The sequence below is a fragment of the Trichoplusia ni genome, chromosome 5 (assembly GCF_003590095.1).
Source record: "Trichoplusia ni isolate ovarian cell line Hi5 chromosome 5, tn1, whole genome shotgun sequence".
NCBI classification, from domain to species: Eukaryota; Metazoa; Arthropoda; class Insecta; order Lepidoptera; family Noctuidae; genus Trichoplusia; species Trichoplusia ni.
The window spans coordinates 16891869-16904861 of record NC_039482.1 but is presented as its reverse complement, the minus strand read 5'-3'; the positions used below and the strand labels follow the sequence as shown (position 1 = coordinate 16904861).

The 12993-nt window shown below is 36.6% G+C and overlaps 1 protein-coding gene across 1 annotated transcript; it reads left to right on the top strand.

Annotated features, from left to right (window-relative positions):
• Positions 1-7540: 7540 nt before the first annotated feature.
• On the top strand, positions 7541-11975 carry LOC113493765 (cytochrome P450 6k1-like). Its single transcript, XM_026871771.1, has 8 exons — positions 7541-7736; positions 8238-8441; positions 8772-8924; positions 9659-9843; positions 9981-10138; positions 10273-10497; positions 10591-10839; positions 11385-11975. Exons 1-8 carry the CDS (start codon positions 7578-7580, stop codon positions 11555-11557), a joined length of 1506 nt encoding a protein of 501 aa, XP_026727572.1. The 5' UTR covers positions 7541-7577; the 3' UTR covers positions 11558-11975.
• Positions 11976-12993: the final 1018 nt, after the last annotated feature.

Genomic DNA, 12993 nt, shown 5'->3' with positions numbered 1-12993 from the left:
TTGACTAAGAGCTGAAGATTGCTCTCATGTTATGTAATCATTTATCGTTTCTGCCTGACCTATGTGCCAAAACGTCTTCACACTCACCCCGAGCACAGTAAGAGCCGCTTAGCCTCCATACTCCAGCCATATGAATACAAATAGATCATTTCCAGAGCAAATGTCGCATAATTCAGTCATTATCTTAGTCTATTGTCATGAAACTTCAAATCAGCCTACCCTACCCTACTTATGTTAATCTAAGAGCGATTGCAACCTAAGAAACTAAGCCACTATTCTTTTATTCAGTGCGGTCGTAATTCGCTATTTGTACAGTGCATTCGTACCATTCTAGCCATGAATAGAATTATCCGTCCAGTGGCGGGTGTCGGCTCATTACCATAGCAAATGTCCGCTGCCCAGGACTCCGTAACTCGGACGTATTTGCACTTAAATCGACGGAGCGCCTGCCGTGTTAGACGCTCCCAAATTTGAATTTTAAACTAAGCGTTCCGTTTTACGCTGGAGGTAAATTCTGGTAGGTTTTTTACACACTCCAAGGTAATTTGGTTAGTGAATAATTTATAGATAGTATAAGCTCCTTGTTTTGTTGAGAATGGAAGGATTTCTTTTTGGTTTACATTGTAGTTGTTTTCGCTAACGTTTTTATTGTAGCTCACAAGATTTCTTTGATTGGTTGGTCGTGTATCTGTGACACGAGTGTTGGGCGTAGTGACCGAAACCACTCGTCCATCCTAGTCATCAATTTTAGCATACAAAATATGTTTTTGATTTTCAAAATTTATTTCGTTCCGAATAGAAAATTTCCTTTTAAATCTTTCAAGTCATAAAATTCTTTGTATAAGTCTTTCAAGAACATTAAACTGTAACTGAAAATACTTCGAACATAAAAATATCTTAAACACAGCTCTGGTAGTGTGCATACCTTTAGCAATATATCATGCGAGCTATCGACGGCCAGCCGAAATGAAATATGCGCGCCCGCCCAGCCTTTGAATATAATCGTGGCGCCAAGTGGGAGACGGGAAAACCTGTGCGCGCCTTATCAGGGGAAAGAGGAGCTTGAAGAAATATTTATGCGACTTCAATATTGAATTTACAATATGCAGAGTTTTATTGTGCGGTGAACCAAGTGGTTGAGGTGGAAACGCCAGGCCCACTGCGTGCAAGAGACGTGTGGCTTTAATGTTTGTGTAATCCCGTAGCCATTTGAAAACATTCCACATATACAACAGACTCTTCATCGGCCTGGACTGTATGTAGAGGCGTCTCCCTTATTATTTGTTATTCGACAGAATCTTTGACGTAGCAGGTGAGCTAATACGATTGCACGTTAAGGTGGGATCAGGAATACTGGCGGCAGCAAGAGGAACAAGTACAGCAATTACCAAATGTACCTGTACTAAATGTACAACTAGGTATAATTTATAATTGTGAATATAAGTATGCAAAGATTATGGCCAATGTATTATAGAACAACTTTGACGTCTAGTTTGGTAAAGTTATTAAAATACACGTTTCAGACATTTGATTGATTAATAGAACAAGTAACGCAAGAAGAAGGTTACGCTAGAGACACAGAGTTATACATTTTTAATAGAACCACAGTCACAAGGATCCCTAAACGCTAGCAGAGCCCAGCGTCGATTTATGCCTGTCTAGGATATGGCGGGAATCGATTCCTTTCCCCTCGCCTCGGGTTTACGTAGGTTTTTCATACTGGGCTGTGACCGAAATCCCGCCTCTTTATGTATCTGCTATTGAAATACAATATTCTCAGAATGTTGTATATTTATGTAGGTACGAGTAGGTTTCATATATTTCGTAACAGTACAATGAGAATAATTTGAAGATTCTGACATTCAAGTGTACGGATATTGTTTTATGGGTGGATATTTACATCTCATATTGTTTTTATAAGTTTTTTTTAGTTCGCTATGTTTCTATGTCACAAAGTGACAAAAAACTATTTGAAATGAATTTCAGAACTACAGATTTTTTTACTGACTCTAAACCAAGTCATAAAATTCTCAATAATATAGAGAAAAAAAACACAATTTGAAAAAAAAATAAAAGTAAAAATAATAATAATCAGTTTTAAATTTATTATGCCTCCCATTTCGTAGAAAGTTGAAATCGGGGCTTAAGCAAACTCAATAATTATAAAATAATTCAGTTTACATTTGCTTGTAATGGAGTATCAATTTTATTACGTCATCTGCGCTTTCAGCATTAATTAACCCGCTGATTTTAACTAGCGGATTGAACGAGCAAAACCCAATTATTTTTCTTTCATCGATTGCGAGGTATCTTTTAATTACAGTAATAATTACTAGGAGTGTTCAGAATGTACTTATTGGTGTTCTAAACTGATGATGGTATGATCGAAGGTTAAATAAAAATGGTTTAATTATATCTAAAGAAGCCATAAAAAATTGAAGACATATTTTCGAATAATTCGTATGTATTTAAAGTTGAGATGGTTATAATGGGCTGTTGGCCTAGTAGCCCTGACTGTTATGCTGGAGGTCGTGGATTCAATTCCCACTCAGGACAAAATGTTAAAGATGATGCTCGATCATTTGTTCTGCGTCTAAGTGTAATTTATACATGTTATGAGTGTATCTAGATGTACTATCTACATGCAATTTGTTATCTATATACATAACATATCAATAGTATATTTATTAGTTGCTTTGCTTAGTTTGAGACAAAAAGAAATGCACACATACCTACATAATATTATGTACATTGTCTAGGAAAATTGTTATTTCATTTTATAACAATTTGAAATAATTTGATTCTAGCGTCATGTTACGTATGGAAATGACATTTCGTTTCCATAGGCACGTGACATGCGCCTGTCATCTTCATACATTCTAGCATTTTCTATTGATGTTGGATTGTAGAAATGTGACTTGGCCAGCATTGCATGATTCACTTGATTTAGGTTACCACAAAATTATGTCATTTGATTTTCATTTGATGACGATTTCTTATCGCGTGATATGTCGATAATGTTAAAATGCTTGCGATATTGTAAATATGCTGAGTGGCAGGTTTTATCATTTCCTTTTCTTTTGATACAATATTTTATCGTCTGTGATTCATATTATATGATTATTCGTTATATATATTCGATATAAAATAAACAAATTAGCAAGTAATTGACACCGCCTCTCAAGATATACAAAATAACAAAAGTTTTCCTTGGTCCATTTAACTAGTATTTCCAATAAAACTAGATATCACTATGGGTCTTTAAATAAATAAAAATATGTATCTATTTTCTACCATAACCATACTACATGCTTCAGTGCTGAACTAAATTAATATTGTGTTCTTAAACCAGAGAAAAAAGAACAAGTCTATGTGAAAAGTTGGAGCCTCATTTTTGCAGTTATTTTACGCAATAACAGTTTCGGCGAATCTCCTTCATAAAATCAGTTTAACTTAAGTCATAAGAGTAAAGAAGTTTCATTTAAAATTTAAAGAAAATTGAATAAGTTTCAAAATCATTTGTTTTATTAATGGAATAAGAAGCATTTATCATCGTTTGCAGTTTGGAAAAGATAAAATTGTAATGTCTAGTAGAGGAAAACGAGAGTACAGATGCTTTTTAAACTGCAAAGGGGCGAACTGGAAAATAGTTGTCTATTTCTCTACCACATACTTTTCAACCGAGTCTGCAGAGGAGGCTGGTATGTTTGTTTTTCAAGAACAGTATATTTTTAATGTGTAACTCGCTTCTCGTTCTCGTCAATAAATTATTATTACAATGGCGAAGTCAAAGTCAAAAGTCAGATAGGGAACAGAAATTAAATAATAATAATACAGTACTACAATCAGATCATTTTGGTATTCTTTGATAATTGATAGTTTTAAACGATCCTTTCAATTAAAATACCAACCGCTATATCTTTTAACTTAAACCACAGAAGATCATTACACCGCGCCCAGTTAATTACTTAAAAACTTGTTGAAGAGCAGAAAAATATGAAGGTGTAACCGACCGACGAACAAGTTGCGTAACAATATCGTTACAGCCCCTGTTACAAGTTACAACACTCGTTACGATACTCTTAATATCTGAACTCGTCCAGATTTTGGAGGGATATTTGATTCATTTCTCAATGCTGCACTTAGTAAAAAATTCAATCCCGGCTTTTTTGGTTTTGTTGTTCCTAGTATCGGTTATACTTTACCTTCTAATATTGTAAATAGGTAAAGATTGTGAGTTTGTAAAGTCATAGAGGGGAATCTCAGAAACTACTGAACCAGTTTTGAGTTTTTTGGAATATCAGCCATATTATGTTTGAGTGTCGTAAGCTCTTATTATAGCTCTTATTAACCTGAAAATACAGCAAAACGCAGTAAGGACGTATCAGTCACACCTCGATTATCGACGTTTGTCCCCACACTAGAACGGACCAGGGCTGCGTTTAAACAGCCCTTGGATTAATTTAAGGTTGAGAATAATTAAGTAGTTTAGGTAGTTTGCACCAAATTAATTATTCAAAATGTCAAGGCAAAGGTGGCAACAAAAAACTTCTTGTGTATCGTGCTGCGTCAGAGCTAAGACTGAATCAACAGCGGTCAGTCCGTCTGTTTTATAGTACTTCCTTAACAAATTGCGTAGTGGGTCGTGTGGCGCATCGAGTGACGGGCGCATAAGCGTTATCGGTGGAATTAAATTAAAATCAAATGTCATTTATTCAATACTATCTGTTTCCCGCGGTTTCACCCGCGTGGTACCCGATTCCTTGGTCATTTTATGGTTTCCTCCGTAATAAACATCATCATATTACATTTTATTTTTTTCTTACCTTTCCGAAATTTTTCAAATGTTCTCACGTTCAACCCTCGTCTGGACTGCTACGAATATTTCAAGACTAAAATAAGCCAAATCGGTTCAGCCGTTCTTGAGTTTAACGAGACTAATGAACAGCATTTTATTTTTATATGTAGAAAGAAAGATAGGCTACAGTACAGCTTAGAGGAACTTTTTGAATGGAAACTAATAATGGCCAGCATCCAGATTTCCCTAATCTTCACCGCTTCCTAAGTGATTTTACAGCTAGAGAATCTTTTGTAACTCCCCAGTAGCCAGACTTTTTATTCTAGCAACCGGTTAGTCTACCAAGTTTCGTTTAGGTACTTCCAGCGGCGCAGGCGCCGTCAAACCTAAGCGAGTATTAGTTGATGCAAAAACGAAACGATTTAAAATTATAATTTCTGCAATTTCACTTTATAGAAGGTAATTTGAAAAGGTCTGTAAATGTTAGTAAAACGCAAAAATAGTCGATAAAATCCTCGTCAAGGTAGCTTTATAATGACCTTATCTGTATAAAATAGACAATTTGGTCCTCAAAGCATTTTTAATGTCGTAGCTATAGCAGTTAATGCTCTCTTCGATATTTTTTTCATTAAACCACACAAGGTAGCCACGATCATTTAAAGCCATTCTCCCCTCAATAATTGGCGCGTGGAATCGAACCCGGGGCCTCGCTAATTGAATTACAATAACGTTATTATTCCGCTGGATCAATGGGCACTTGGAGACAAAGGGCTCGCTAATGGCTGCCATCTCTTCCTTTCTGATATTAATTTTTAAATGGGTTTAATGTCAAATCCGGTGGAATGAAAAGCAATTAGGTTTTAATTATAACGATACTGCCTGTTGCCTTTAGGTTTGCTTACGTAGAAATTTCATGTTAACACAATTTATAAACAACCCGATTTTGATCTGAAAGCAGCTAATAATCATCAACTGGCAAAGGGTATGAAAAGGTAAAATCAGATATGAAAGGCAAAACGGTCGACATTTCGAAAATAATATATGATATAATAATATAATATTGGACAACATTCACACAACGCCATCTAGTCTCAAATTAAGCAGAGCTTGTGTTATGAGTACTAGACAACTGATATACATACTTATATACTTCTAAATACATACATATTATAGATAAATTACACCCAGACACAGAATAAATGATCGTGCTCATCACACAAACATTTGTCTTGGGTGGGAATCGAAAATTCTTCGAGATTACTCTATGATACTCCATCAAATCAAATCAAATCAAAAGTCATTTATTCAAATTAGGCTACTAAGTAGCACTTTTTGAAGGTCAAATTACATTGACAGCACCCAGTTTTGCCCACCCGTCACCGCTTCCTAAGTGCTTTTGCTGTGAGAGAAGAAACGGCGCAACAAACTCCCCAGCAGCACGCTGTCTTTCCATTTACAATATAATTATTAAAAAATATATCAAAATAAGTGTGTAGGTGCCGTGCCAAATAAACAAAAATTTGAGGTCATGGTACCTAAGCCACTATGAACTTAAACTGTCAACTACTCGGCCAAGGTCAGCAGACCGACCAGCCACCGCAAGCAGCACCCGTTCACGAGTATGACGCAAGGGTCAGCCATCACCTCCCTCGCCATATTTGAGGGAAGGAGGTGACCCGACCCAAGACGCCACCGCAGGCAGTGACGACTAAGGGAGCATGACGTATCTGCTGCCGGCTAATAAAATAAAACTCAAAGAAAGAAATACCCCAAACGTTGATTTACCTGGCACAGCCCCGAACACGGAGGCGGCATAAATTGCTACGTCATTCAATCTTATAATTAATAAAATTATACATGTCAAAATTTCTAATAAAGAACATATACGTTTATGCGTATAATCATACTAAAAATAAAACAAAATAGGTAACACAATGTTACATACATAAAGTATGCCTATCAAATAACATAATAATCGTAATAACACGTCATACATTAATCCACACTAAAACCGTCCTGTGTTAATCACGGCGACCAACTATTTTTATCATTCAAGTAATCATTTATTGTATAGTAAGCCTTCTTGCATAGTTTATCTTTAACCGTTGATTTAAACGAGTTGAATGGCAATTCCAATAAAAAATTCCAATTCCAATTCCAATAAATGCAATACTCAATACGTTTATTGCATTCCACAATGTGAACTTACGTGGTAGGTACATAAGATACATCAGTTTTGGAGCATTGTGGGCCCTGTCGGGCATAACAAAAATAAGAATTTGGAGGAGGGCTATTAATAACATCTCCATGATAACATCTCCAAAAATACGCCATCCTCCAAAATCCAAGAATCTAGTTCCAGTCAGCATCCCTTAACTACCACAAGCATGTTATGTTAGGGGAACAGATGTTCCGTATTTACACGTGATTGGGTTATCGAGTCATGCTTATGTCATAGCCACTGTTATCTAACACCTATCTGGAGGAAACGAAAAAAAAACAAACTATGATTCGCAATGAGACTTCAAAACGTGAATCAGTTTGTCATCAAATATGAATGTCATGTACATGTATTATGTGTGTTATGACATAATGTACATAAATAGTTAAGATAATATAATTGACTCGTTCTATTTACTTATCTGTACGAGTGCAAACCGTAACGTCCGAAAATAATTTAACCTTATCATCACACATTTGTCAAAGACAAGATATGGCATAATATATAAAAATCAGTTTCGTTCAATACTAACCAGAGTCGTCTGACCAGTAAATCACGATGTACCTCTTACTGTTGTTCACTTTAGTGAGTGTCTGCGTGGCGTGGTTGTATGCGAAATGGATGCATATGAAGAGTTATTGGGTGAACAGGGGTGTCCCCCAGGGACCCGTGAACCCTATATTTGGTAGCATGAGGTTCTTGCAGCAAAAGAATCCGGTGAGTATTGTTTTGCTGTTTAATTTCCATGTTTTGTTATCGTTTATTAATTTTTTTTTAAACATTTTATATACCGAATTATTTTTGACAAATATGGAAGTTTGTCAGAAATTGTTTTAAAAAGGTTTGTTTTCAATTAAATCTGTTTGTCAAAATCTATGGTAACACTTAACAAATAATAAATGCTATTACCTATTACTTGAGATAAAGAAATAAATACAAACTTGTCCTTTTCTTACACGCGATCTTAAAAAAAAAACTATTAACCCTGTAAAACGAACAATTGTTGCATATAATATATGTATACTTTTTGTACGCATTTGTTTTATTTAAAATTATAAATATAAAGTTTCATAATAGAGTCGTAGAGTTCATGATAACCAAAACAAGTTCAAAAAATGCTTATTACCCTATAAATTACTCAATTCGATTTGGATCATTTAAATCGTTTTTCTTTTCAAAAGATACTTTCTTTTTTAATTTCCATATAATCATTTCTAGGGAGTATGGATGCGTGAGCTGTACGAGCAGTTCAAGGAGTTCCCGTACGTGGGTATCTGGGTGTTCTGGCGGCCAGGCCTGGTCATCAACAGCCCGGAGCTGGCGCGGCAGGTGCTCGTCAAGGACGCCGACGTCTTCAGGAACAGGCTCCTGCGCTCTGGCAAGCGGGATCCTCTCGGGGCCTTGAATCTGTTGACTGTTGACGTGAGTAGTAGATACACGGCTGAAATTGTGGATTGTACTGTTTTTGTTTACTTTTCTCTCTATCCTGAACTGAAGTTAATTTTTTATTGCACAAGAAATTCATTTATCTGTCAAGGGGCTTTGTAAGCGTTGAACTCAGATGTAATTTCAAAGAAAATCTATGCTTAGATCAAACACTTAGGTATCTTATTATTATTTGCGGAATGAATACAATAATATGTTCAATATTCTTGAATTGGGTATCATATCAGCCATCAGTTTTTACACCACGAAGTCACGGAAAAATTACAAACGCCTAAGATAATAAAGTTATTAATTGTTTATTTTTAGGACCCACTATGGAGTTCCATCCGCAGACGTCTAACATCAGTGTTCACGGCTTCCAAGCTGAGAGGTTGGCACGAGTTGTACCAGAGCAAGGTGTCGGACCTGGTGGAGCGCATCCGAACTGACAAGGAGAAGGGAGTCACCGTCAACTTGAGGGTGCGTAGCAACAGAAGTTTACAGGAACCAAGCTCTCACACGCCTAGTGTGATGTAGCCGTTACTTGTCTAGCCGACAGACGATTATCAAAAGCAATTAGTGACACATAGATATTTTAGAAAGTCATTTATCGTCTAGAGATTACTTAGTGATGTAATGTCTCTAAAATATATCTAGATCTAGAAGAACTGATGTCTGGAATATTCACATACCTAATGACAGGATGCCCAAAAAATCACAAATTCAGTCGTTTAACTCCTGAGTTGAGGTGCGCCAAGGGATTTGAACCATTTTTTATATTAGAGTACTTTAATGTTCATTTTGTCACAAGTAGTTTGATTTGCAGTTACTGGCTTAAGGTAGTAAGATAGTAAGATGTAACGGAATTGCATCTTTATCGAAGTATCCAACGTTATCGTTAGGAACGAGGAAAGTTTGTTTGTCCATCAGAGAGATAATTAGTATATAATATGTATGTATTTTACACGTATTATGCCTTTATCTGGATAATAGAAATTGACAAAGATAAGCTGCTTTTAAGCTTAAGAGACGTAACGACTTCGCAATAATATTGAATCGACTTCGTCTTCATCTTCGTCTATACCTATATAGGATTAACGTCAGGAAAGTCATAAAAAAGGAATTGCTATCATCTCTATTAGCTACTGTCGCCATAGTCATCGAACGAAGAATGATGTATGAATAATAACTTCTATGTCCATTTTGTTTTACAGTCTCTGTTCGCGGACTATTCAACTGACATCATTGGAGAGTCCTCGTTCGGCATTCAGTGCCAAGCCACCAAGAACAGCAGCGGACCCCTGAGAGCCATGACGCTGGAGTTCGAGAAGTACAGCACGTGGAGGGGCATGGGCTGGTCCTCCATGTTCTTTGTGCCAGAAATGGTTGATATATTTGGGTAAGGTTCTTGGAGAATTATTTCTACTTGAGATAGAGCTATGCAATAGACTTTATGTCTACATAATACAAGCATTCATGTTAATTCAAAAAAGGATAACCATTTTACATTCTCTCAATGTCTCACATTGATTTCAGGTTCTCGTTCTGGCCACAAAACACAGTTGATTACTTCAGGAAGATTTTCTCCATGATGGTAAAAGAAAGAGGAGGATTAGACAAGGAGGTCGATGGAAAGAGAGACCTTCTTGATGCTCTACTCAAGATGAGACAGGATGCTTTGAAGGATAACCAGGGTACGGATCATTTGTCAATATTCCATCTTTAATATGGATAAAAACTCAATGCAAAGAGTCTGTAATCATCCTGCCGTCAATCCTGGCTTAAACTTTTACTTCAAACATAGCTATATTGTTGTTTATGTTTTCAGATATGGATTTGGATATTCTAGTCTCGAATGCAATGATCCTCCTTCAAGGAGGCTATGATACCTCTTCTGCAGCCCTAATGTACATCTGTTATGAACTGGCTTACCATCCAGAATATCAGCAAAGACTGTATGAAGAACTACTAAAAGCTAAGAAAAGCCTCGGCGAGAAAGAGTTCGAAGCAGCAGATTTAGCGGAGTTGCCGTTCCTTAATGCAGTGTTTAACGGTAAGTGACACAAGATTTATTCTTTTAAAATGGTAGCAAGTCTGTTTGTTTTTGTATTATTATTTTTTGTCACTTAAAATATCATCATTTCAGAAACATTGAGAAAATACCCCATCATGGGTTGGTTGGACCGCGTGGCCCTCAAGGACTACCGGGTTGATGAGAAGCTCACCATTAAGGCTGGTACGGTGGTGTACGTCAACGCTGTCGGCATGCACAAGGACCCGCAGTACTTCCCCGAGCCAGAGAAATTCCATCCTGAAAGATTCCTTCCTGAAAATGTGAAGAATATCGTGCCTTACACGTTCCTGCCTTTTGGAGATGGACCGAGGAGCTGTATAGGTAAATATCATTGAGGAAACATATTATGTGTATTATAATGTCAACCTGTATATATGTCCCACTACAGGGGACAGTCGCACAACTCAAAAAGGATTGAAAAAATTTCCAATGCTTAAAAAAATTGTACGAATTGTACCTAAGCTACAGTATTTCAGTGGGAGTGGCAAATAAAGTTAATTTATAAATTGACTGCCATTAATATCCTTGTGAGCATTGAACGAATTTGACAGGAACGGGCAACCAATTGAATTAGTATCGTTCATTAAATATTAATTTATTTGATCGTTTGTTGCGGTGGAAAGGTTGACAAATTGAAGAGTTATCCTATAATTAATATTTATGCCCATTTCAAGGGTCATTGACATAATTCATTAGCGATTTGAGTACAGAGTGAATTATGACTGAATTATTTCAAGTGGCAAAAAAGAGTATTGGTAACATTAAAATTTGCACTAAGCCGGATTATTAATTTTTACTATAACTGTTAAAATGATACAACATTATTCACTCATCATTTTTTATTAACAAACGCAATTTATCTCCAGGTAAACGCATAGGCCAGAACACAGTTCGGTACGCATTGGCCGCTGTACTCCTGAACTATGAGGTCAGATCGAAGCCAGGAGAGGTGGAGCCGAACGACATGAAGTTTGACAGGAGACAGATGTTCTACGCGCCTGCGCAGGACCTGTCCGTCGAGTTCATACCGAGGAAATAAGCGTGTGTGTGTAGCCAGGGTTACACGACGACACGAGCTGCCCGGCCGCTGAAGCAGAGGAAGGTTGTGGAACGGAGAAACTGATGCATTAAGCAAAATATTCGCACCAGTGTAAGCCTAGACAAGGTAGCATAAGAATTAAAAACTTTAAATGAATAGGAACGAAATTCCTTTTCGGCAAGTGTTGTGACTTTGACTTGTCGGTTCAATACATTGATGTGATTCAATACCAGGGCTATGTATCTTCAGGCCTATTGATGCTATTTTGTATATTTTATTGTGCATAGTAAATTGTGTTTCTCCGTTCTTCAATAATGGAAGATCGTTCCGCTTTAGTGGTCAGGCAGCCGTATACCCATATTTGATAACGGCAATATGGAAGCCAGCAAATGCTGTGGCAAGTGACTATGAGTCCAAAGAGAATAGAAGCTTATGATTGTAGCATCTCCTCTGCACTTGTGGTCTCCTGGTGGTTTTGTATTTGCTTGAAATATTATTAGAACTAGCTTTCTCATGGCCTCTACTTGTAGAAGCTTTGACATGCCTTGACATTCCTGTTAATGATTGGTTAGGATTTTTATTGTGTGTAAATCTTATTTGTGTTTTCCGAAATGCTTCATTTTTTGTGCTGTATTTTTTATTTGTAACAACATTGTAAATCTTAGTAAAGAGTTTCTATTCCATGATTGCAATGGACTGAATCTTTTTGGACATTTCAAATATTTGCTGACTTACGTTGTTGAAATGAAACGACTTTTACGGATTTTATCGCGGTTTTATATTTGGATTATTAAAGAATCCAAATTCCTACCAAGGATGTTTCGCGAGGCTATTGAGATTAAAAAACACCCTAATTTCAATAGAGAAGATATCACCTACTTGGGACCCAATAATACAAAAACTCAAGGCTAAACCCAAGAGCAGCGCTGCAAGACATCACGACACAGTGAGCTCATACTGCGTAGGTCGGACCATAAATAATTAATTAAAAATATGAAGGTAGAACGAGCAACATCTTCTGTCAAGACGAACACCATCTCAGTCTGCCCGTGACCATGATACCTGCAAAGGTGTCGAAACGTCGGGAACTAAAACCAAAAATTAAACCGCGATAAAATCCGTAAAAGTCGTTTCATTTCAATGTCTAACATTCGCGTAAACCTAAGAAACCACTATGACTTACGTTGTTGTTGCATTCTTGCTATTGTCATGCTTACAAAATTTTGTATTTTTTTAATGTTGAAAAGGTTGTGTTACTTATGGAGTTTCTTGTCGGTTCTTTTCCATAAGAATGACATTTTGGAACCGCGCAACTAGATTCATATTAACGTTTCGAAAAAGGCGTTCTTGATGTAAAAACTTTTTTATTTGATTTTGGTGTTGAACCTTCAGTAACAGAATTATGTAACATGATCTAATTAACTATGCGAAACATT

Coding starts and splice junctions, on each gene's coding strand:
- LOC113493765 (XM_026871771.1), top strand. CDS start 7,578: ATGTACCTCTTACTGTTGTTCACTTTAGTGAGTGTCTGCGTGGCGTGG. Junction 8,925..9,658: donor GAGTCACCGTCAACTTGAGG/GTGCGTAGCAAC, acceptor TTTGTTTTACAG/TCTCTGTTCGCGGACTATTC. Junction 9,844..9,980: donor GAAATGGTTGATATATTTGG/GTAAGGTTCTTG, acceptor CATTGATTTCAG/GTTCTCGTTCTGGCCACAAA.